Source organism: Callorhinus ursinus, unplaced genomic scaffold (genome assembly GCF_003265705.2).
Source record: "Callorhinus ursinus isolate GAN/ISIS: 27379988/994484 unplaced genomic scaffold, GSC_fseal_2.0 scaffold32, whole genome shotgun sequence".
In the NCBI taxonomy this organism is placed as follows: domain Eukaryota; kingdom Metazoa; phylum Chordata; class Mammalia; order Carnivora; family Otariidae; genus Callorhinus; species Callorhinus ursinus.
The window spans coordinates 10,795,948-10,822,767 of record NW_027397094.1 but is presented as its reverse complement, the minus strand read 5'-3'; the positions used below and the strand labels follow the sequence as shown (position 1 = coordinate 10,822,767).

The window sequence follows — 26,820 nt, the reverse complement described above, 5'->3', positions numbered from 1 at the left end:
ACTATGGAGCATTAATATCCTTAGGAATACCTTTACATACATAGCATAGTAACATATAATGAAATCATGATAATATGAAACATTTTGGGTATCCGCTGCTGCTGGTTTTTCAAATCAAATGTCAACTTTAATTTGTTGTATTACTTGTACCTGGACTTGATGGCTATTCAGTTTCTCTTTGAGAATATAAATCCTTTATAAGCAGATCTCTGGAAAGATAACACAAATGTAGTAAGAAATAACACTACTGTTATTAAACATACAAATACTGAAGGTAGTACTAAAAGTATCCTACATGAAAAGTAGATACTTGTATATCAATAATTTATATAGGAATTTTCATAGAACATGGTATAACTGATTCATATTTCTGCGCTAAAGAAGAATGAACAGATGTTTGGATATACATAAAATTAGGAATGATAAGTGTCCAAAAATATATTTCATATAGATGAATGTTTACATATTTAGTACATTTCTTGTATCTGAAAAAAGTAGATAACTTGTATACTATTTTTGAGAGGCTATCAGTATTTTTTTGAGGAAAACTCAATTAGTTGTGCTTACTAACTTTTGCTTTTATTAACTTTCATCATGATTGAGCTTACTTTTCTGTTCATGCCAGTAATTATTTCCAGAATTGTTATCAGGATCTCACATAAATTTTTATTTAAAATTTTCTCTGCCCTCTGTGCTTCTCACCCCCCAAACCTATATTGTCCTTTCTAGGGATATCATGAATAATAAAGTGTTTTACCAGCACCCTAATCTCATGAGGGCACTTGGGATGCACGAGACAGTGATGGAGGTCATGGTGAATGTCCTTGGAGGTGGACAGTCCAAGGTAAAGGATAACCCTTGACTATTAAGATGCCAATGAATGTAACTCCTAGAGTACATACACTGCATATTCTTAATGAGGGTTTCTTAAATCCTCTTAGGAGGACTGTTTTTTAAAGAACACCTTTTGCAAAAACAAAACAGAACAAAAAGCAAACCTTATAGATTGAGAATTGGCTATGCTACTAGTTATTTTTTCCTTTGATATTGATAACAATTTCTCTCTTGTGCTGTGTAATTTGCAGCCTCCTAAACTTTTCCTATTTAGTGGTTAGTTAGAAACTTTAAATGTTAATACTTTACTATTTTAAAAATTTTTAATTATAAATTAAAGCCCATCAGATTGAAAATCCAAAACACAAACATGTTCTTCAGACCCAGACGTTCCCCTTAATTGAGATGGCAGTTGGTTCTGCTAAATTCCTGATCCAGACCAAAATTTGAAGATGATGTCCTGGAGTATTTGTTTTAAGACTATAAAGTGAATTTTTTTAAGTGATTCAAAGTTAAGATGAAGTGAAACTTTTCAAACTTTCAAACCTTCAAAACCTAGTCAATAGAGTAATATAACAATTTCATGTGAATCAGTATAATTTTATGATCTATGATTTACAAAATATATTTCACTATTTTTTGAAATTTTAAGATGTATTTTTCAAAATAGGGAACTGTTCATATTTCTCATGTTCAGTTCACCAGTTAGACAGACTCATAAAGATATTTATAAAATACTCTGTTAAGGAGAGACTCCAGGGATCATCTGGGGTATACTAGAACAAGATTAGGCGTTTAAGGGAGATGTATTTGGTGGGGTCTAGCCTGCAGGCCTTCTGGTCAGGGTGTTCATCATAGGAGGTGAGTCATGTCCAAATCAGGGAAGGTGTGACTCCTAGAATCTTAAAAACAACAACACTTATGATAGGAATGCTCTAATGTGGTTTCAAGGAGGAAATAGGGTATTTTTCATAAAAGGTCTCATTGAACTTTTCCTCTCTTTCCTAAATTATTATTATCCATTTCATTCCACTTTTACAGAATCGATTCAATGAGACTAAATAGTCTCCCAAGGAAGCACAGTTCACAGTGTGAGTCAGGAATCACAACCAAGTCTGCCTGATTGCTAAATCAGGTTTATGCCACCTATAGATTTAGGGCTGTGGATTAGTTCCAGATCACCCCCTTGATGGTAATGAGGTTTCTAAATTAGTGTCGGCTTTGATTTTCAGTGGCTCGAGGAGTAGGTGAGTTGAAGTCTTTAGAATCTGAAACTTGGCAGACATGGGCCCACATGGATTGACAATGTGATTGGACCTCAACTTCTGAACTCAATTTTCTGAAGACCATTTGCTCTCACAGCTAACTAAATGCTCTTTATGTAGGAGATCACTTTTCCCAAGATGGTGGCCAACTGTTGCCGTTTCCTTTGTTACTTCTGTCGTATAAGTAGGCAGAATCAAAAAGCTATGTTTGATCATCTCAGCTATTTATTGGAGAACAGCAGTGTTGGTCTTGGTAAGTAAATTATGGCTTTTATTTAATCCTTAAGATAAAAACAATATACACACTATGTTAAATTTTAAACTTTAATGCAAAGTAATTTTAGATTAATGCAGTATGTGTTGTATTTAGAAATGAAATTTTAAGGGACAGTGTTTTTATATGGAATCCGTAGTTGTAGCACAATCCAGGTTTTGTCTCAACTTCGTTTGAATTAACAGCCTCACCAGCTATGAGAGGTTCAACACCACTGGATGTGGCAGCCGCCTCAGTGATGGATAATAATGAACTGGCCTTAGCTCTGCGTGAGCCAGATTTGGAAAAGGTAAGCAACATCCTCGCCCCTTGTGTTTGTGTGAGTCATGCTAGTCGTTTCTCAAGACTACTGAAGTATAACCATAATAGAGTTATAATTATATTGACACAATTATAAAATATAGTATATTATAAACATGTTACATATATTACATAGAACGTATAATTGTAAATTACAAAGAACAGGAAAGTTGAGATCAAGTGTTTCCTCTGATCACGTACATTTTCCTCTGGAAAGGGAAGTTTCTGTCCTGTGGGTTTCTCTCCTTTCATGGTATTTGTTGTTACTTTTGCTTTAGTCATACAGTTCCAATTTTTTCAGAGGTGGTTTTAACATTTCAAAGTACATTTTGTATCGTGTAGACATATATTCCAATGCAAGGCGTCACTGACATACTAAGACCCTGTGCTCTGAGCGCTTGAGGCTGCATGCATGTTTGCTGGAACATAGATAAATTTCCCCTGCATCGTCATTGTGATTGCTTTCTTTTTTTTTTTTATTTTTTATTTTTTTTAAGATTTTATTTATTTATTTATTTGAGAGAGAGAGAATGAGAGATAGAGAGCACGAGAGGGAAGAGGGTCGGAGGGAGAAGCAGACTCCCCGCTGAGCAGGGAGCCCGATGTGGGACTCGATCCCAGGACTCCAGGATCATGACCTGAGCCGAAGGCAGTCGCTTAACCAACTGAGCCACCCAGGCGCCCTTGTGATTGCTTTCTAAGTGGTCTTCCTGATCCTTCCTGGCTCCCCTACTTGGCAGCCAGAATGAGCCTCTTAAAAAAAGCGGATTAATCCGGTGTCCACAACTCTTCCTGATACTTACCATCTCACTTCAAGTAAAAGCTAAAGGCATCGTAATGCCTTCTAACCCATCTGATTTCACATATCCCTCTTATTGCCTGCCGTTCTCCTGATCTTTTCTATTTGCTCCAACCACACTGGTCCCCTTGCTCTTGTGGGAACTTGCCAGGTACACTCCTGCCTCAGGGACTTTGTGCTTGCTCTTCCCTCCATCTGCAGGATTCTTCTGCCAGATGTCTTCATGGCTCTTTTCCTGACGTCCTTCTAGTCATTGATCGAAGTCGCCTTTTTGTTAGCTCCTCATGTCCCTGCCATTTAAAATTGAAACCTCTTCTCTGTTTCCTGTCTTGTCTTCTTTACTGCTTTATTTTCCAACAGTTGGAGAAATATATTTGTATATTATATACAGAAATATACATTTCCATGTTATTTATATAAAATATACATTTGAGTATTTTAAAAAATCCGCTCCCTATCATAACATAAGGCCAATGAGTTCAGGGCATGTTTTTTCTCTGTTGTTCACTACTTTGTTCCGGTCTTCGAGAACAACGTTGGCATTGGATAAGTCATCATTGCACAGCTGGTGAAGGCATGAAAAAGTGAACTCTTTCCCAAACACTTCTGACTTGCCAGGATTGGATCACAAAGCTTTGCATCTTCGACTAACCCTTGGGAGCATTTTCTCTCATATATATTTTAAAATCTTTTAACCTACACACTGAAATATGGCTGACATTTAAAAAGTTGATGATACCAAACATTTTGGAGGGTGTGGAGCAACGGAAACTTTCATCTATTGCTGTTGAGATGAAAAATGGTAGAGTCATTTTGCAAAGCAGGTTGGCAGGTTCTTAAGAAATTTAACTTAAATCCCCCCGCCCCCGCCCCCCCCCACCCCGAGAGAGAGAGCGTGGTAGGGGAGGGGCAGAGGGAGAGGAGAGAGAGAATCTTAAGCAGACTCCATGCTCAGTGCAGAACCTGATGCAGGCAGGGCTTGATCTCACAACCCTGGGATCATGACCTGAGCCAAGATTAAGAGTCGGACACTTAACCAGCTGAGCCACCCAGGCGCCCCTAACTTAACAAATAAGTTTCTTAATAAAACATATATCTGTCATAGACATATATATATATATATATATATACATACCTAGCCTTCCTACTTGTAGATACTTAATTGAAATAGGAATGTGTGTACATGAATGTTGGTAACAACGTTACCCATCTTAGCCAAAAACTGGGGACAGTTCAAATGTCCATCAACTGATGAATGGATAAGGAAATGTGGATGATTTCCATGTGCTGTGGAATGCTGTTATTATGCAATAAGAAGGAAAGAAGTACTGACATGTGCTACAGTGTAAATGAATCTCAAAATCAGTATTCTGAGTGAAAGAAGCCAGGCATAAAAGGATACATACTGGATGATTGCATATATAAATGTTCTAGAATACACAAGCTAATTTGTAGTGTTACAAAGAAGATTGTTAAGGCCTTCGCATGCAGGGAGGATGGATGGGGCCTGAGGAGTGATGGAAATGTTGTGCATCTTGACTGGGGTGTGTTTTTACAGAAGTATAAATCTCTCAAAGCTCACTGAATTTATATTTTAATTTTTTATTTCCTTTTTAGAGAGAGAGTGTGCATGTGCATGCACAAGCAGGGTGGGGAGGAGGGGCAGAGGGGGAAGGGGAGAGAGAAAATCTTAAGCAGGCTCCACACTCAGCGCTGAGCCCTTGTGGGACTCAGGCTCATGACCCTGGGATCATGACCTAAGCCGAAATCAAGAGTCAGTTGCTTAACCTAAGACTGAGCCACCCAGGCACCTTGAATTTATACTTTAAATAGATGCATTTATTGTACATAAATTATAGTTAGATAAAGTTGGCACAAAATATTTTTAGCTGTGTTACTTATTTCTTTTTAAACCTGCTTTAGCTTGAGCTAGGTGTAACTTGATTGATAAGTTGTTTGTCTGACAATCTACTACCATTGATAATAACTTAGGGAGTTCTTTTAAAACTGGATCAGTTATGAAATACTGTAAAGGATCAGCATTCATATAAAACAATAATTTAAAAGGCAAAGATAAGCAGAAAACGTTGTGTTAAATTCAATGATACTGAAAGGTACTTAATACTATCCCAAATTTTATAGACCATGAAATCATGGCACAGAATGATCCAGTAAGTAATGCAGGATGGATATGAATCCAAGGATATTTGAACCTAAGCTTAGTTTTTTCTATTTCTCTGTGTGTTTTCTCAAATATATCCCCCCCGCATTAATTTGATAATATAATTTTGGAAGTAAATTCCAAATTGAATATCACTGTATCTCAGATGGGTCTTTGAATACCTCAGATGGAATCCGGGTTTACACTGGGGTCAGATGTCTTTTTACATTTTCAAATTTTATCAAATACCAGTGACGTTTATATTGTGTGTTTTGTTTTTGTTTTTGTTTTTGTTTTTTTTAAAGATCTTATTTATTTGAGAGAGAGAATGAGATAGAGAGAGGGCATGAGAGGGGGGAGGGTCAGAGGGAGAAGCAGACTCAGAGCCCGATGCGGGACTCGATCCCAGGACTCCAGGATCATGACCTGAGCCGAAGGCAGTCGCTTAACCAACTGAGCCACCCAGGCGCCCTTGTTTTTGTTTTTGTGTAAGCTCTACACCCAATATGGGGTTTGATCTCATGACCTTGAGATCAACAGCCATCTGATTTCCCGACGGAGCCAGGCAGGCCCCCCAAATATCATGACATTTATAGATACAAGTTTCAAATTAAATAATATGAAACTTAGGAATATTTTTCTTTCACAGAGTTGATTCATAAATATTTTTATTACGATAGCACTTTGTTATGATTTGTAAATATTTCTTAACTCTAAGGTTTTACTGCAGGGAGTTCATGTGGATTGTCATGGGATTAAAAAGAACTTGCAAAACCACATGCATTTTAAACCAACCTTTGAGGATATCACTTGTCATGTGTAGTGTTAGCATCTAATGACTCCTTACCCACAGGATAACGCTTTTGCTTATCATCTTTTTTGTAGGTAGTTCGATATTTGGCTGGTTGTGGACTGCAGAGCTGCCAGATGCTGGTGTCTAAGGGTTATCCGGACATTGGATGGAATCCAGTTGAAGGGGAAAGATACCTTGACTTTCTCAGATTTGCTGTCTTCTGTAATGGTAGGACTGATTGCTTGGGGTCTTTTTTGGTCATGATTAAAACTGCATAAAAATAGACACATCAAAAATGGTATATTCCAGCATTTTCATGAAGGAAGTAAGTATTAGTAAAGAAATTGAGTATTTTATAATCAGTACTTTTTTCCACAGTAATAATTTAATTTCTAATATTTCAATAGCAATGCTTTGCCTTTATTATTAAATTAAAAATTTTAGGCAGTTACAAATTCTTACAGACTTTTATAATTGGGTTCTAATAATAGGTGGGCTAATGGCTTCATTTCCTCTAAAGAATTAACAAAAATGAATACTTTATGCCTCTATAATGCTTTTCTTTACTTTGAAAATTGTGAGTACAAAAGAAGAAACTTGCTGTGTCTTGTGTACATAAAACTAGTGATTTGAATTGAATTTTAGCTTTATTAGTGACTATGTTCTTTGGTTTTTGTTATTTTTCTTTAAGTATAAATGAATTAGTATAACATTTATTTGCTCAGAACGTCCACATAACCAGTGTTTATTTACTCTTGTTCCTCGTTTGATTTTAGGGGAGAGCGTGGAAGAGAATGCTAACGTCGTGGTGAGGCTGCTCATCCGGAGGCCCGAGTGTTTCGGTCCTGCTTTGAGAGGGGAAGGTGGGAATGGTCTGCTCGCGGCCATGGAAGAAGCCATAAAAATAGCCGAGGATCCTTCTCGAGATGGTCCCTCACCAACTAGCGGGTCCAGTAAAACACTGTAGGTCTAATATACACACTCTTATTTAAGAGTAAATCATGTTCCTTGACTTGAAATTTTATAAAACATGATTTGCATTCTGTCAATTGCAATATCATTTTCTGGTGCTCATGATTTCTGCCCTTGAAAATACAGTGAGTTAGGCCTGGAAGAATGGATGGAATTTGCTGTGGGAGTAGGTTGAATGAAAAAGAGAAAACTAAGGAAGATTGGGTGGATTTAGCAGGGAGAAGTTTAGGTTGTAGGAGGAGATGTATTTTGTGAATTTTTCCAGGAGGCTATGGCAAAGTGAGTTATTACGAATGATGGCAGGTGAGCCTCTGAAATTGTAGTAGGGTTTAGTGGAGAGCTAGCTGGAATGAATTTTCAAGATAATAGTAAGAAAGTAAGACCTTAGTGAGAGAATGGGGGGCTTAACTAGTATGGTGTTAAAGTCCAGAAAAGGGGATATTGTCATTCTGAGGAGTAAAATGCTTGGTTAAGGTGTTATGGCAGATAGGGCAGGCAGTAACTACCTTACATTTATCCATGGTATACATTACTAATACTTGATTCCAACAGTAGACATAAGTCAATCCAGGCATGTCACTTCTCAGTTTTTATCTGTGGAGGTGAATGTCCTATTAATACCGCTGGTAAAGACAGAATACAGGGCTTACTGGAGGCAAATTTCCAAGCAGAGCAGTTCTGCAAACCGTCATTCTTCCATACATAGACTGCCCTTACATGTTCTGTCCACGCCAAGACCAAGATGGTTTCAGACTGGGAGGTCCTCCAAGGCCTTCTTACGTGTTTGTCAATTGGCCACAGAGGGACTAGGGGCCCTCAGTTTCTCTAAGTAATGGAAAATACATCAGGGGTCTCCGGTCGGGGACCACAGTGGTGGGTGGGCACATGGGGGCCCTGGGAGCAGTGTTGCATGCCGGGACGATGTTTTCAACAAGGCCTCGCTGTCACCCTGCAGACTGCTGAGCCCGCCTGAACTACCAAGGGAGGAAAAATGATGGGCTCTTCCAAGGCCCATCTAGATTTGTCTCTTACCCGCAAGATAATGGAACCTCTGTGTTTTCTCACAGAGGTGGGGAGGGAGACATGTTGGATTTTGGGGAGTGGATGCGTGAGGTGGAGGAGATGGTAAAGACATAGGTAAGCAAATGGTACCACATTTCTGAAGTACTTAATCTGGGCAAAGCGCTGTCCTGAGTGCCTTACCTGTGTTACCTTATAGGACAGATCTTTGTCACCCTTTCTCTAAAATGTACGCTGTTTTCAAAAGTAGTCTAAACTTACCAAGTCTTTTCATTAGTTATTTTCTTTGTTAAAACAAAGCCTGATCTGCCCCTAGAAATAAGCAGAATCCATCAAATTGGCAATTCCTCTTTTTTCCCTTTTGAAGGACCCTTATTATCAAATTTCCCACAAGTGTGTTTTTGGTGTCTGGGCTTTAAGGTTATTTTCCTTTAAAAATGTCAAGGTGCAAATTCATCACACACAGGATGTGTCTGCCAGAAGAGGCAGAATGAACTATCTTGGGGATCCCTCTCCTCCAAGAAATATGCCATAAATCTGAAATGTCACTTTATTATCCTGTTTGCTTTGCTCTCTGTTTCCTTTGAAAAAAATCCATGAAAGTGACACAGAAGAGCAGGAGGATGACACTATCCACATGGGGAACGCCATCATGACCTTTTATGCAGCTTTGATCGACCTCTTAGGACGCTGTGCTCCTGAAATGCATGTAAGTGCTTTGCCGCCTGAGAGCGGCAGTCCTGGCTTATCCATCTATGTGAAGAAATCCATAGTGGGCGAAGATGATAACAGCATCCAAAACCAATAATCTCCACGCTTCATTAAAAATAAGAGCTGCAGCCTAATTGCTGAGCAAGTGCTTATGTAGTGGGAAATGTCTTGGTTGTAAAAATTAGTAATGAGATTTCAGGACAAGTCATTAATAGAAGAGCCACGTTGCTCGTGTATCTCTAAAACTCAGCACTTGAAGAAGAAAACATTGTTTTCCTATAAATTTCCTCTCCTCATTTAGTGCATGCAGGGAGCAACCCTTTCTGTCAAGAGTCATTTTCTTGGAGTACACCATTTCATGTCATTGGTTGAGGGGCAGTCGGGGTGGCCGCAGTTACGATTCTGAAGCAGCTCTTCAGGATCGATGGGTTGGCATTTTCCACAACGTTTCAATCAGGAAGAAATTAAGTTTCACGGAACGGTACTTCCTTTTACTCTGTAATGCATTTGGATAACTTTTACTTTATTTTATCCTGATCTGTTTCATTCTATTATATTCATTTTAAAAATGCTAGTTAGGGCTCCTAAAATCGGCCTCGTGAGCTGGAAATGGGAAACGACACGGAGATTGAAACACAGTGAGTGGTGCTGGGGTAGAAAGCAAATACGCTTCTAAACGGGTCTGAGCGTGAAGCAAAGGGTCCTTTGCTCCCAGAGCACCCTTAGCATCTATGGAGGTTTTGGGTGTTTGTTTTTGTGTTGTGTTTTCTTTTCTTTTTTGGGGGGAGGGGTGTCCCTTTCTCTCTCAGCTGTAGGATAAAACCTCCATGTCCTCTTGATATAAGCTTTCATTGTGAACACGGAGGAATCACAGCATGGAGAAATGTCAGAATGTTAGCAAACCTAGAGCCTGATTTTTATAAAAGCTGACCTTGCCACTAATGAGATTTTCATCCTGGGAAATGAGAGTAGATTATCAAAAATTTGTATGCTGGAGGTGATTGCAGACAAAAAGGTTTATGCTTACAGCATTCATTCTTTTTCCATTCAAGTGAAAGATCAAAAGAACCAAGAAATTAGCTAATAAATAGTTTTTTATTCTATCAGTGGGAGGAAAAAAACCAAGTGATTCAATAAGGGACTAACCGTGCACTTCTGTGTTTACTCATCTTCTGTAACTGTTGGTTGAGGACCTCCTGGGTATGAGAAATTATCCTTGTGTTTCACACCTCGTGGGGAAGGAAGCAGATGCCCACCCAGGTTCTGGAAGCCTGCAGTCTGCTCCAGAGCCTGGCTGAGATTCTCGAAGGGTCAGATTTACGATCTTCACAGGTGCTTGGTTAGCCAGTGACGGTCTGAAAAACCTGTTATGGTTCCTATTCACCATCCTCCCCCCGACCCCCGCCCCAACACACACACATTACACACCCTTCCTTGGGAGAAATCTGTGTGGAATAGAGATGGATATACAGTTATATTTTCAACCCCAAGCAAGAAAGAGGCTAAATCAGTCATAACTATTACTATATATTCTGGGTCTAAAGATAATTTTTTGCTTTGTAATACATAAATCGGCATATGCTGATGTCAATAAAACTGGGGCAAGTAAATACCTGTCTGAAATGTAAGCCTGAAACAACCATTTCTGCAAGAGGTCTAACTTTATAGGTATCATGAACAGAAAAGTATTTTAGACTTGGATTCCCATACTTGAGATTTTTCTGGATGGAATTATAACATTGATTTCACAAAGATTTTCTAACGTTCCTTTATTTTTCTTCCCTAGTTGATTCATGCTGGTAAGGGGGAAGCCATCAGAATCCGGTCCATTTTGAGATCCTTAATTCCGCTGGGAGATTTGGTGGGAGTAATCAGCATTGCTTTTCAGATGCCCACGATAGCCAAAGGTAAGCCAACTTCCATTCTTTGTAATTCAGTGGGGCATTGGAGGATAGGAGTTTTATTTTTTATTTTTTTATTTTTTAAATTTTATTTTGTTATGTTATGTTAGTCACCATACAATACATCATAACTTCTGATGTATTGTATGGTGACTTAAATCACTAAACAATACATCATTACTTCTGATGTAGTGATCCAGGATTCATTGTTTTCGTATAACACCCAGGACAGGAGTTTTAAATAATAATATCAGCATCTGCATTCCGCGCCCCGCCCCCGCCCTCCTGCACCCTACCCTGTCCTACAGCATAGTTACAGGACTTAAGTTTCTTTAAGAAGAGAACTATAAAGTACATTATTTTGATTGAGTTAAGAAATGCTCTATTCCCATATTCTTCTGCGCATATGTTTACAAACATTTATATCTAAATGAAAAAAGATACCGCTTTTTTATAAAGTATTTTCTGTTCTCCTTGTTTTTAAATAGTTGTTTTCAATGAAATTTTAATCATTTTTATATGACATTTCTGACCGTTTCCCTGAAAAGAGGAAATACATACCTCACCTGTCTCACCTAATTTCTTTCCTACTATTTTTGGTCCTCATTCTTCTCTTTCTTGACTGCAATTCTTTTATTTGCCCTTTGGGATATTTTTCATTACCATTTTCTTATGACGCTTCCCCTCCCCCCCCAATTATAGCTTTTGACTTAGAGATTAAAAGATTCCCAGTGTGTTGAAAGAAGCGCTCTTCTCAAGACTAAGGAGTGGCTCAGATGCTTGTTAAGCGTCTGCCTTCGGCTCAGGGCATGGTCCCAGGGTCCTGGGATCGAGCCCCGCAGCGGGCTCCCTGCTCGGCGGGAAGCCTGCTTCTCCCTCTCCCACTCCCCCTGCTTGTGTTCCTACTCTCGCCGTGTCTCTCTCTGTCAAATAAATAAATACAATCTAAAAAAAAAAAAAAGGCTAAGGAGAAAATTTTCAAAATAAAAATTTTTACCATTTTCATCAAATGTTTATTGTCCTTTTGCAGTAGGTCATTTTGGTTTAGCAACTGCTTGCGATTAGTTTTTTGTTTGTTTGCTTTTAAAGATTTTATTTTATTTAATTATTTTAGAGAGGAGGGGAGAGTGTGAGTGGGGAGAGGGAGAGAGAGAATCTCAAGCAGACTCCTCACTGACTCTGGAATCTGACCTCGGGCTCCATCTCACGACACTGAGATCATGACCTGAGCGGAAACCAAGAGTCCGATGGATGCTTAACCGACTGAGCCACCCAGGCACACCGATTAATTTTTAAAATTAACTCAAAAGCATGGAGAATAAAGTTATAACCTGCTCTCTGTGTAAATGCCAGCAGCGGTGGCCCGTCACCCTGCAGCCCAGTTTGGGTTGGGGAAGAGAGAGGGCTCAGACAGCACTGGGTGAGGTGCAGATGCTCCACTGTGGGGGTGCCTGGAGGGCCTCGAATGACACTCACACCGCTCCCCTGCAGCGCCCCAAGCTACTGCAGAAATGGCCACATGGCATAGGCCTGAGGCCCAGTCCCCTGGTGGTGGTTCACACTCTGCCTCCCACAGAAACAAAGATTTGAGAGTTATTGAAGACACCCAAGGGATAGTTAGATTCCACGTTAGTGTTAATTTTCCAGCTTCAGTTGTGTTCACTTTTCAATACTTTATTGGGTATTGTTGCACATATCATTTTTCCCTAAACTTCTAATTTTAGAAGAACATGCAGTTAGGTAGAACATACATGTTATGATCATTTTCTTGCATCAGTTATGCCCCACAGAGGATTAACTGTTATTACCTGAAGTCTGGAATGAAGGGACCACCGCGTAACTGAAGTCGGCTTCCCCTCCTTGCCAGCCTTCCGATTATGAGAAAGCAACGTTTCATATGCACCCAAGCTCACAAACCCAAACCTTCCTTCCAGGTGACATAAGCAACCACAAGAGTCGAACATTCATTCTGATGGGAGGGAAAGCTGCAACTGAAAAATTGTCCCATGGCTTGTTGGCTTCTCCACTTGAGGCAATTTATTCTTTTTTTGTGTGTACATACAAGATCTTCTTGTTCTAGTGTTCATTTACTTAAGTAAGATGTCTTTTCTTTTCCCCACATTCTGAGCCACAAAATTGACAACAGTCAGGAAAAAGATAAGAAGAATACCAGTGATACACAGATTAGGGAATAGAGAAGCATTACATTTTAAGGTAAAATTAGTAATAACAACCAAGAGCATGGGTGATAAGAGAAGCAGATAACCCGGGGCGCCTGGGTGGCTCAGTCATTAAGCGTCTGCCTTTGGCTCAGGTCATGATCCCAGGGTCCTGGGATTGAGCCCCACATGGGGCTTCCTGCTTGGCTGGAAGCCTGCTTCTCCCTCTATCGCTCCCCCTGCTTGTGTTCCTGCTCTTGCTATCTCTCTCTCTGTCAAATAAATAAATAAAATCTTTAAACAAAACAAAACGAAACATTTCATCCTAAAGCAGCAAAATACATTCTTTAAAAAAAAAACAAAAAAGAGAAGCAGATAACCCGTTCAGAATTTCCCCAAAGTCTCTGTATGTCTCCTAATTTTGCTCTACTTACCTGCCTTTACCAACCTTTAATATTTTTCAAGTTGGTCTCTTTCTTCTTCCACTTAGTTGTGCTATAATCGTATTATTTTGTGATGTTTTTCTTTGTAAATGTGCACTGTATTGTCTACCTTGGGATTTAAAGGATTTTGTGTGGGTGGGTGAACTATCAAAATCATGATGAAGGTGAACTTTTAAAACCCAATCCATTGGTTATTGTTAAATTTCTACATGTTTCTTTTACCACTTTCCTTTTATGGAAAGTACAGGCAGAAAATTGCATGTTTTTATTTTGCCGCGACATGCATTTAAATCAACTTTAAAACTTCAATCGGTAGTTGTTTTTTTGTTTTGTTTTTATATGTTCCAGGGACACATCAGCTGGTTCTTTAAACATCACCGATTATCACTGATAATTGTTGTTGTATGTCCTATATTTAGTATGTGAAGTTTGCCTCTTCCTCCCTTAGTGATAGCTGAGGCCTTCCTCAAAATCTTTTATCCTACCTATTTTAGAACTACAGCGTGCCCCTGAATAATAATGCAAGCAGGAGCGGTTCAGAAACCTGAGGGCAAGCACACAGTTTCAAAAGTCGATGTTCCGTTCCTGCAGCGCTTAGCCCTGGCAGGTTTGGACAGACTGTCCGAGGCCCTAATTGCAGGCAGATGAATATTTTTGCAGGTACCACAGGGAAAGGCCAGTGCACCTGGTCCGCCTCCTTCCAGTTCAAAAGCCAGAAGTCTGACAGGAGGCAGTTCCTCAACTTTATAGTCTCCAGTGTGTTCAGGAGAGAGTGAAGATAAAACAGTAGCTCTAGCAAATCGATGAGTCTTGAGTCCCAGGTATATGGAGCTGTTAGCATGCCTGAAAACAGATGTCTGTGTGAATGAGTGTTTAAAACAGAAATCTTATTTTCGGATCAATGGGTGACTTACCGCTTCCTTCGGCACAACTGCATATTAAAATCATAGAATCTTTTAAACTTAAATTCCCTAATGTGATTTTTAGGAGATATTAAACTGGAATTTTGTACAGATTTTTGATTAAGAATATAGCACACTGATTTAACGTTAAGGACTAGATCAGCTTTGGTTGGGTTTTAAATCCGATTTTCCGTGGTTTAAATCCAACTTTGCCAATTACTAGGTATACAACCCTGGGAACGTTACTTAACTTCCCTGAAGGTCGGTTGTCATCTGTTAAACGTAGCTAAGAATACCAGCCTCACAGTGTGCTTTTGAAGACTGTACGAGATCGTGTCTGTAACCTTCCCAGCAGGGTGCCTGATAACAACACAAACAAGAGCTATTATTCCCATTATTTTAATTATAGGAAGAAAAGTACTAAGTGTATTGAGTATTATAATTTAATAAGGAATGGAAGCTCTTTCATATTAGCCTTTAATATAATTACCCTTAAAATATTGTTTCTTGTTTATTTTCATGATTCGGATAAGAAATCCATTCCTTAGTTACGAAGGAAAACAAAAAAGTTGTGACTTTATTTTTTCAGGATGATTGTGGTCATGTATCCTCTTTCCCTGCGTCCTGCATCAATATTAAAGATTCTGTGACATTATTTGTAGAATTTTACAGTGTGTCATTTGAGCAGTGTTATTTGGCATAATTATCACATGGTCAAACAGGAACAAAATCTGCCAGTATTTTCAATTGGTACATAATCCCCAAATTCCTCACATCAGTGGTTCCCAACCTGTGAATCTATGGAATTCTAGTAAGAGACTCACTCATCTATCTAGGCATCAAATATTGACTATTAATAGAGAAAAATAATGACTCTCAAATATGTTTTAAATGTTGTTAAATGCTATTATGTTTAAGGAAACATATTTCCTTTGAAAGTCAAACCAATTCATAGAGTTGTTTCATCATTTTGCAGTTGTCTAAGCCATAAATGTGTAAATGAACCGTGATTATCACATAGGGATACATGAGTTTTATTAGTGTTTAAAAGAGGCTCTCATTTTTGAAAACAGGAAAAACGTCACGGTTTAACTTTTTATGGCATTTACTGCTAGTTTTACGATGTAGATTTTGGGTGGCTTTTTGTTTCCTTCTCATTATCTAGCCGAATACTATGTCTTCGCTCATACACGCGATTAATAAATAGATTCCCAGATCACATTTTGAATGACCTTGAATTTAAATTGCACTGGCATAATTCCTCAGCCAATTCCCAGCACTTGTATGTGGGTAGTAGAAGGACAAAAATCCATTCAACTGGTAACTTAAAACTTGAGGAGGCTGGAGAGAAGCAATCTATCCATTTGCAATCTATCCATTAACAACGACATGTCACCTTCTCTCTTTTAGATGGGAATGTGGTGGAGCCTGACATGTCTGCGGGGTTTTGCCCAGATCACAAGGCAGCCATGGTTTTGTTCCTTGACAGGGTCTATGGGATTGAGGTTCAAGATTTCCTCCTCCACCTTCTCGAGGTTGGCTTTCTGCCAGATCTCCGGGCTGCAGCTTCTTTAGATACGGTAATGATTTGAACAGTTGACATCCTCAACTTTTGACTCTTCATTCGCTGGCTTGCGATATTCTCCATAGATATATTCATTCATTTATTTATTGTCACTAAATGTTTATTGAGTATCTATTATATTTTTAGGGAGGCAATGGGTAAACAGAAAATAAAATAGACTTTGTCTTAAGGAATTCACTGAATAGTGGAGAAAACTTACCACCTCAGGAGTATGATAAGAATTCTGATCAGGTACTACGGAAGACAATAAGTGTATATAACCCTAGTTTGGGAAGTGACAGTGGCTCCTTCTAACCTCCAGACTGGCCTAAAGAATTGTGCTTCTCAATGAAAGCAATTACAGTATTAAGAATGTTTAATGGACATTGTTGAGTTGGGCCAATTACACTGTCATCCTGGTGTCTTTTATTTTTAAAGCACAGATAAGGCTGAAATCTCTCCTGTACATCCAGTGGCCCACATCAGGAATCTGTCATTACTAGTGTAAATATTCTACTGTCCGGAGCATTGTAGAATAAGCTGAAGCTCTAAATGTTATTTCAGCAGTTATAATAATACCTCCTTTTATTCTCAATTAAATGGATCTTTTTGATTCCAGAGGAAATCAGATCTTGAGTTGACAGTAGCTCTTTCAGGAAAATCAGGAGAGGAGAATCATAAAAATAAACTGAAGTTTCTTTTTCCTTTGTTGGGTGTGTTCACATGAAATTCTGAACCTAAACAGGAGAGCTGATACTGTAATAAGACAATCAGCCTTTGGCTATTGATTCTGCTGGACATGAGCTAAAATATAAATATAAATAACTCACATTCCTAACTATCATTAGTGTCTTCATCACACATCCATCCTCCCCTTGATATCTTATTATAGAATGTGAGCCTCTTGGGCTTCTTGGTGAGGGAGCTAGGACTAGAGATATCACTTCCTCTTTATCTGTTTATGAGCAATTGAAAGTTGATTGTTTCCAGTGGTAAAAAAATCATACGAGCCACATTTGAAGACACACCCAAGGAGTCCATCTCCATTGTTCATGTACTTGTCATTTTCTAGAGAATGAAATCCCATGTCCACACGTTCATCCCTTTGAGAGTTGTCTACCGCCAAACGCAAATGACTTTCTACTCTCACAATTCCTTTCTAGGCTGCTCTGAGTGCTACAGACATGGCCTTGGCCCTCAATCGGTACCTTTGCACAGCCGTGCTGCCTTTGTTAACGAGATGTGCCCCTCTTTTTGCGGGCACAGAGCACCACGCTTCTCTCATTGACTCCTTACTTCATACTGTGTACAGACTCTCTAAGGGCTGCTCTCTTACCAAAGCTCAGCGGGATTCCATAGAAGTTTGTTTACTCTCTATTTGTGGGTAAGTGGGAAACTAACTCCGTATCAAGCTGCTGCTGCTTTGAGAGAGAGAATTTACGATAGGGCCCTTGACAGATGGTTAGGAATTTTGGAAGAAATTTCCATACCGAAAAGCGAATTCATTTTAGGTAGTGCCCTGTACCCGAGGTTGGAATCAGAGCACCCTTGCTCCTGGTCAAGTTCAGGAGTCTTCTTCCAGGGCTCTCTAGGGTATTTGGCCATTGGATAGAGTGCTGGACCAGTTTTCTGGATGTTGGTGGGCAGGGGAACTGTGCGAGAGGAGTCCCCGGTCACTTTTGTGTAAGATTAGAAGATTCTCCCCTTTTGACTATGTGCGATGATTTTAACTCCTCTTCCAGAAGAGAAAGGAAAAAAAGAGACTTATTAAATATAAAAGATGATACAGTATAATATTAAAGCCTTAATGTGGCCATCATGAAGGCTATGTCCTTCATGCTGGAAAACCACTTCCTATAGGTAGAAGTGTTCCTATAGGTCTTACTCTGAAAGCCGGAACATACCTTCTCCTGTTGGGGTTCTGACGGCTAATGTGACAGTTTCTCACATCCCTGGGTAGGGTGATGGCTTCCTTCTGATTGCAAGAACAGGCGAAGGCGTGTGGTCTAGCGGTGCCCTGGTGAAGAAATGTTTTCACTCACAGCCAGCTACGTGGATTTAGAAGCCAGATGGGACTGACGGAGATGAAAAATGAGAGGGTTATGTCTCTGACTCCCCTGACGCTAACATTCTGTAAAATGAGACCAAAGTCACTATCACAGAGTTTATCTACTTCTTAAAGGAGGTGAAGCATTCAGGATGACCTGACACAATAGATGTGTGTGAGTTTTCTTTCCCATCCTCCTCTGGCCAGATTTCTGCCTCAGCCTTTTCCCCCTCCCTCCTGTTTCCGCACACCCTCTTGTGTTTGCTTCTAATTCCGTCACGGAAGACCCTTCCTGGCCAATGGAGTGAGGGAAGAAGCGCTTACTGTAATTGCTGGAGTCAAGGGTCTCAGGAAACAGTAGGGCCTATTGTGGTGGGTGGTTGGGAAGTGAAGGGAGAAGAGGAACATCGGAAGCAAATAAGGAGTGGGCTTCAGATCTTGGGTGATAGAGAGGAGTTGGAAATGTAGCCTTGTATAAAATTGTGTAGTGGTGGGCTAATCTTTGGATTGGGGACACCTCATTAACCCCATCTGAAGAGAGATGTAGGTACAGGTTCTTGGCTTATAGAAGTTAGTCTCATGAATTATTTCCTTAGTTTAGAGACATCGCCCTTCATTATTAAAATGAACTTTGTCCCACCAGCCAGTTGAGACCTTCTATGATGCAGCACTTACTCCGAAGATTAGTATTTGACGTGCCATTATTAAATGAACATGCAAAGATGCCTCTTAAGGTAAGTAGAGGAAATGGCTGTAGTTAGGTGATTACTGGGTCCTCTGACTTTTCTCCTCTTACAGTATGTACAGCTCTTAGAAACACCAGGCTTGATTTTCAATGCTGGAAAATTTCTCCCAATTCTTGGAAGTGGGCATATAAATTTGAGAAATGTGTACATCACAATACAATAAGTCCTAAAAGATCATAGGAGTTCTAAGATTGATTTCCTGTAGGTGAATGGCGATGGAAATCAATGGGAAAAATGGGGAACAAAGAAAACATGAGCCAAGGTGTTCTTTAGGGTAGAAAACATGTAATAGGTGTGGCCTGAAATATTAGCAGCCTTCGGGGATAGAGAGCAGGCTTTCAAAAACACCCACTTTCTAAGTCGGTAATCACATGGCAATTTCCAAATGTTATGTCTTAGGGTTCAAAGATAACCTCTGTGTCTCTGCAGTTACAGTTTGTCACCGGGTATGGAAGAATCACTGACATTTTCTCTTGTCTGGCTTCATTATTCTGTACGTGAATGAACGGGTCTCGTACTGTCTTACTGACTTGAGAATATTTTTCTGTCATCTAATTTTGCAATCCAGTTTTAGGATTAGAATATTCGGTGTGTCCCAGTACATCTAATAGCATGGTCTGTGTGTGGAGGTCATAGGCATGTAATGGACTCTTTTACGGGTAGCTTCTCTGCGCTGTCATCTGGTAAACCTCGTTTTTCCTCATGGCCACCCAGTGCTGGAAAAAAGAAGTTTGAGATATAAATGAGTCAGTTTTTTGAGCTGCTGTTACTCTAAGCTTCCCTAGATATTTAGCAAATAAAGTCTTTCTCCCTGAAAATTCATCTTGGTTTAATAAATTTAGATTAATGAATGATGCAGAGTAAATGATATCCTTGCTGAAAATCCCATTTTTACAGTTTTTGTCCTCTAGAAGAGCTCTTCCCATACAAAATTTTCTTCCTACAAATGAGCTGGAAGTTACCTGAAAAAAGAGATGGTATTACTTTATGTGATAAACTCTTTTAGGTTGTAGATATTTCCAAGTTAATCCAAACACATTAGTTCTTAACATTTCATCATTTGAGATTTCTAAATTGTGTGTGTGTAAGTAGTTCTCTAGTAAGAGATGTAGTTTGTTTTAATAACATCAATCCTTTTTGATCTAGTTCCCTCAGTTACAGAAAAGAGAGTCCCAAAATTTGTAGTTGATTCATAAGATAATTTTATTAATTCAGCAAGTAGTTGTGAATATTTGTTAGTTTAAAGATCAAAAATGAATTACTCAAGAACTACAGAAGAATTAGAAGATCCTATCCTTGTCTTTAAACTTACAGTTTAGTCCTAAACAAACAAAATGTAGACAGAGGAAAACTGAAGATGAACACAGACACTTGGCAAGATAAGAAATTTAGCATCCATAACCACCAAAGAAAGATAGGTAAAGAAATTACTGAAATGGAGTAGTTTGGGAAGTTTACTTAGAGATGTTAAGTTCTGAAGCAAAGCCTAAAGTGTGGTGATTAAGGATTGGCAAAAAGGAAGCAAAAATATTCAGAGGTAGATTTCCCTTAGAATGTACATTTCAGGTGCTGTATCCTAGAGATACTTCCTTGTGCCTCTGGGTCACCCTGACATTAGTCCTTTCATTAAGTGCAGATGTGCATATCCAGAGGATCGCGATTCATAAAACTGAGTAAATGATAGCAACTAATACAGGACTCAGGGATACGTCAATAACCAACCTCATAAAGAATGCTGTTCAAGGCGCACTTATGTGTTAAATTGGGCATTGGGTCCTCATACTGTGCTCAGTGTTATATTTCAAAGAGGCATGGTATAAAAGGTAAATAGTGTTCTCCAGACGAATTCATACGGGATTGAGCAGTTCTGTTTCAGTTGACCTTATTACGTGGCATTTGAATGTCAAATGGGAAGAAAGGGGAAAAATATAAAAGGTATCTTTCACTCATTGCTTTTATAATTGTTTTCTCACATAGCTGCTGACAAATCATTATGAAAGATGCTGGAAATATTACTGCCTGCCTGGAGGGTGGGGGAACTTTGGAGCTGCCTCTGAAGAAGAGCTTCATTTATCAAGAAAGTTGTTTTGGGGCATTTTTGACGCCCTATCTCAAAAGGTGATTTAAGATTTTATGGACTTTGTGTGATGCAATAATTTAAAAGCTATAAATATTCCTAGTGGAATATTATCTTTACTTGTTAAGACTTAGATAGTTCTTTTTCCTCTTTTAATGTCCAACAAATGTTGAGAATACAATTTATATTTAATTTTGGTAATCATTATGGTAACACGTTCCTTGTGATCGTAACACCTTCAGAACTTAAAATGGCTAAGCATTTCAGGAAATCATGGACATGGTTGAGTTTCTGATGATTTGGACTTACCTGGACTCAAACCCTCCCTAGTCACCCGGATCTTAAAAACCATGAAGAAGTACAATCAAATATAAAAATATGCAATTTCATAAAATTATAATATCCCAGTGGCCTTACTGGCTTTTCCCACTTTGCTGCTATGGAGATTTAAGTCACTCCACTCCGTGTTGCTTTCTATATGCAATATTCTGTATGAGTTGGTATATTTATAAAGAATAGTTTATATATTTTCACAAGGCTGGGGGTGGGGCTAGTTCTTCAGGGAAAATCAGAACAGGGTGCTTTGTATGCTTCTGCTTAAATGATTAATCAAAATCAGTTTGAACTCCTGGATAGACATTATTAAGCAACTGGAGCAGGATATCGAGAAGTTTGCTGTGTAATAGAGTGAAGTTCACTCGAGATTACAGTTGGAAGCTACATCTTGATGCTTTTTGTCACTGAATTGCCTTTGGTAAACTGAGGGTCCTTTTAAAATAATACGTAGGAGGCCGTTTTAGAAGGATTTACAACATTAATTTAAAACTGAACACTTAAAGTGAGATAATTTTTAAATAATATTTTTTTAAAAATATAAATACAAATTTAATCACTTATGTAATTAATATACAAATAACACTTCCCAGAAATTTTGATTGTGCATATTCCCTATAGAATTTCTTTCTTAGTTTAGAATTCTATTTTTCATACCTTTGTAATGTGATACAGATCTGTTTAAATTTCTTACTCTCTGGAATGTCCTTTTATGTGTGTTTCAAGTATAGTCTTTATAATATGGTGTAGCAATCTTCTATAATTATGCTATTGATTGAAATTGTGTTGTAAAGACATGTTACACATTTAGAATATTCAGGTTTATTTCATAAAATATTGGAGAAAAACTCTTGAAGAAGCAAAGATTTTCTTCTTAAGTGGCAACTGCAGTAAATCTGACTTCAGCCTCTCTCCTGTCTGGTGGGATTTCAGGCTGTGAAATGTTATGTTCGATTTGCTAGAGAAAGAATCTGTGAGGGAGTTGAGTTAGCCTAGGGTCATTCTGATTTTCTCTTAAAACATCTTGCCAGCCACAGCAAACATTTTGACAAATTTTGCTCAATAGTAATACAGGTTTTTTGTGTTTTGGTGTTTTTGTTTGTTTGTTTGTTTGTTTGTTTTTTCTGGTCCTCCATTTCTTCTCAGAAATATGAACAAGAACTTTTCAAACTGGCACTGCCTTGCCTGAGTGCAGTTGCGGGAGCTTTGCCTCCAGACTACATGGAGTCAAATTATGTCAGTATGATGGAAAAACAGTCATCAATGGATTCTGAAGGGAACTTTAACCCACAACCTGTTGATACCTCAAAGTATGGACTCTTTCTATTGCAGCAGATTTTTATTGTAAATGATGTGTGAAGTCTGAAATTGAATAAGGTACTAAAGTGAACTTTCTCTAATCCATGCCCCCTTTGAATTGGTATCCTTTTGATAGGGGTCCCTTTACTTGACGAAATGATGGTAGTACCAATAATGATTATACAAATATCAGAAGTAGACAAGATCTACCTTCTAGGATACTCAACCCAGATTCTCTGTATGTAACCACATGGTAATATCTACAATAACGAGAATCAAGAAAGCATATCAGCTATATTTTTAGTTGAAAATTTACCCTGAATGTTTATTAATAATTGCAGCCAACCTCTGTCTATTGTCTTTGACTGGGGGTGATACCAGCACGCAGGGCAAAGCTGGTCCTCTGAGCTGCGGGAAGTCACTCCACCATGTACATCTAGTGAAGCCTAGGGGTAGTAGCCGATGTTCAGCATCATAAAGCAAAGCATGAGATTCCAGGGAATATCAAATGAGAATATTGGTGGAAAATTGAGCATATAGTTAGAACACACTGTGACAACCTTAGCCACAGATAAAATGTTACTTAACATTATAAAACTTCTTACTCGTACTTAGTTGCGCAAATCATTTTGCAAGTGGGATGTCTCAGTACTTCAGGTGTTTGGGAGTCTCAGCATTTTTGTTGTTACTGTCTTTGAGTAGGACCATGGTTTCCCATTGGGGAGGAGAGCTGACTCTTCATGCTACATTATCTTATCGATTCCATGGTGACTCCGCAAGATCAGTGGTTAGCAAGGTAGTCACTTGGGTAGCTACCATCCACAGCGTCTGAATTTGCTTGGGAGTTCAACTTTTAGGCTTCTGGGTGGCCCCCGGCTGGTTGAGCTTCCATAACCGATCAAAATTTCAACCCGAGTGGTATGCCATTAGTTGGATAATGCCTTACATTTGCATGTTTGGTATTTGATGACAGTCCTGTGAGAAAAGACTCTACCCCCCAGTATTTGGCTTATGTGATTGATCCTTTGTATCTCTTCCAATGTAAGTAAATCAGACTATCACATGCTCAGTTCCTACATGGGTAAGTGTGTGGTTTGCTAACATACAATATAATCCAGGATTTTAAAATAATATCCAAACATGTCATGGTCTTGGTGTTGATTAATTAAATCTAATTAATTAACAACTGTTGGGCATGTGTAGTCATTTACCAAGGCTTGCCCCTTCGGGGAATTCTTACCAGGTTAGGTTTACTTAGTGATATCAATCATTTCTACATCTTTGTGATTTTTATATATCGTTTCTTAAGTATGTCTGTGTCCTGTAGTTCAATCACTGACCAATAACATTGTTGAAAAAGAACAGTAAACCATCTCATTATGCTAGGTTTTATTTAGAGTTCAGTTCTCAATGTTAATTGTGTTAATAAGTTATGTGTGTGAATGGAAATATATATATGTGTTTGTATATTTAATAGTCCGTTCATCAATATATTTAATATTTCCAAGTCCCATATTTACCATTAGACTGGGTTATCACTTGCATGCACTCAACATCTGTTCAAGAGATCAAATATTAGTTAAATATGAAAGGAATAAAAAATAAGCGTTAAGATCATAGAGTATGAGTAGGTTACTTTTCACTATAATCCATATTAACAACAGTTAGAATGTTATATGTAGACCATGAAGTTTAAAATCATTAACACATCACCAGTTGTGGGACATTAATTTAAAATATTAGTACATTTAAAAAATGTAACCAGATTTCAGCCATCTTTTACCCACTTACAGTTGTTGTAGACAAGACTGAAGTCAAAAAGGGAGAATAACTTCAAAGAATGAATATAGAAGAGAAGTATGTCTTTAAGCTCATTGAGTCAAACTGTATCTTGATTCTGGTTTTAAATTTTTTTTGGTATAATCTATTGTCCTTATCTTTGAATATAATTTAATTATTTTTATTTATATTATATATAATTTTTACCATATATAACTTATGTGGAGCCATAATAATGTATGGATTAATATAAGATAAGCAGATAGAACATTACGGCTTGCGTTTTACTTTGTTCCTACACTATGGAAAAGTAATACCTTGTTAAGATAATTTTTTAACAGTTGTGCATTGAGTGGGATTTGGGCAGTCATAAGCTGTGAGTAAATTATTGGTATGATTTCCTGTAAATCCTATAAAAATCAAGCTTTTTTTCCTTTATTTTTCTCATAGTATTACAATTCCTGAGAAGTTGGAATACTTCATTAACAAATATGCGGAACATTCTCATGACAAATGGTCAATGGACAAGGTAAAAGTCAGAGTATCACATTCTAACTCAGTACTGAGTGTGCCTAATGACGAGTCACTGCTCAAATATTTCTGACCATGACAGTTTTCTACTTTAAAGTGAAAGCTGTGTCTAGATTAAGAAAGAACATTTAATTATGATTTGTTGATACAGTATTTAGTCAGTTCTGCCATTAACACATGTGTAATATACATATGAATAACAATATTTGTTCATAAAGGGGCGCCTGGGTGGCTCACTTAGTTAAGCAACCGACTCTTGGTTTCAGCTCAGGTCAGGATCTCAGGGTTGTGAGATCAAGCCTCACGCCTGTCTCTGTGCTCAGTGGGGAGTCTGCTTGAGAATTCTCTCCCTCTGCCCCTTCCCCCACTCAAATAAATAAATAAAATCTTAAAAAAAAAAAAGTATTTGTTCTTAAGCACAGTTTTAGGAATAAAAATTGTATTAAGTCATAAATATTGTTTCTAAACACATTGTTTATGGGAGTACAAAGTAAAAATCATAAGTACAAGTAATAATCATGGCAGACGGAAGGATTTATGGAGAAACATATTCCGACTCATCTAAAGTTCAGCCATTAGTGAAACCATAGAAACTATTATCTGAAAAGGTGACTCTGCATCAGAAATCCTTTAAAGAAACTTTGACTATATATATAATTTTATATTAGATAAAACCTTGAAAGTTATTGATTCGAATTGAGTGTTTACATCTTCTCCTCTGTTGTGTGTCTTACTACCCAGAAGATCTGTAGGTCCCTAAGGATAAATCACATGGCAAGATGACATGTCTGTGTTGTCAAAAAAAAAAAAAATAAATAATGTAAGCAAATGAGATAAGTAACACATGTCCTACCTACCATGAAATTCTCCAAAAGAAAGCTTGTGGCTGAGTAGTCACACTATGTTGAGGCTGGTTAAATTTGAGAGATGATAACTGTGAAGGTTTGTCAGAGAAATTGAGCTGAGGATGCAGGAATCTAAGAGAAGCATGCACTGTTGGAGGCGTGAAGGTCAAACATCACAGGTTCTGAGGAGTTTGTACAGCAGCTCCGTGTCATCCTGCTAGACTTTCTATTCAATTTCAGTTCTTGCCTTAACCAGTCCGTCTCCTTCTCCTAAGAAACCCTCTTTTTGGTTTGATAAATGTGTGGTTCCTTCACTTTGTTCACTCGTTTACTTATGAGGTGAGTCAGTATGAGTTAAGTTCTCTTTTATGTAAAGACTTCTCTTTTATGTTGGGTACTGAGCTGGTGGTGATGGACAGGAAATGTCCAGGTAGGCTGTCCTGAGCAATTCCAGTCCAGTTACTCAGATTCCATAGGCAGATATGAGAGGAGATAGGGAAACGGTGATGGATACAGAATATGTATATGGGCAAAATAACATGGAACAAATGTGTTGAGAGATGATTGAATACTGGAGCAGACAAAACAGGTAGCATTATTCAGAGAAGCTTCCACATAAAGCAGAATAATCCAGTTTTCCTGTTTAAAATGAGCATTTCAAAAAAACATTTTAAAAAATAATAAAAAGAGCATCTCAGGTGGAGGGTCCCAAGATGTGGCAGAATCAATATGATGGGGGCCATGCACCCCGTAATTTGCTCCTGGGGGGAGTACTTATGACAGAATCACAGACCTGGGTCTGTTTAAGGAAGACTGGGTGTGTTTAATCTTTGGATGAGAAGAATTGCTCTCAGTGTTTCCTCAAAAATAATACTGGTTAGGATGGAAATCTTTATATTGACTTATGCTGGGTGGAAATCAAACCTTAATGTCTTAGTTTATTTTAGATTTATTTTACCAAATACACTTAAACACATGCACACCTACACTCTCAAAAACTAATCTGTATAGGGGCGCCTGGGTGGCTCAGTTGGTTAAACCGCCGCCTTCAGCTCAGGTCATGAT

The 26,820-nt window shown here is 38.4% G+C and overlaps 1 protein-coding gene across 1 annotated transcript in view; it reads left to right on the top strand.

Annotated features, from left to right (window-relative positions):
- RYR2 (ryanodine receptor 2) overlaps positions 1-26,820 on the top strand; it is a 728,853-nt gene that overhangs the window by 538,003 nt on the left and 164,030 nt on the right. Inside the window, exons 42-54 of the mRNA XM_073878937.1 lie at positions 730-844; positions 2,220-2,352; positions 2,559-2,662; positions 6,519-6,654; positions 7,203-7,389; positions 9,022-9,127; positions 10,916-11,036; positions 15,945-16,114; positions 17,262-17,482; positions 18,789-18,879; positions 20,869-21,009; positions 22,448-22,611; positions 24,830-24,908. Of these exons, the coding sequence (XP_073735038.1) occupies positions 730-844; positions 2,220-2,352; positions 2,559-2,662; positions 6,519-6,654; positions 7,203-7,389; positions 9,022-9,127; positions 10,916-11,036; positions 15,945-16,114; positions 17,262-17,482; positions 18,789-18,879; positions 20,869-21,009; positions 22,448-22,611; positions 24,830-24,908 (1,768 nt within the window). The remainder of the gene's footprint in view (positions 1-729; positions 845-2,219; positions 2,353-2,558; positions 2,663-6,518; positions 6,655-7,202; positions 7,390-9,021; positions 9,128-10,915; positions 11,037-15,944; positions 16,115-17,261; positions 17,483-18,788; positions 18,880-20,868; positions 21,010-22,447; positions 22,612-24,829; positions 24,909-26,820) is intronic.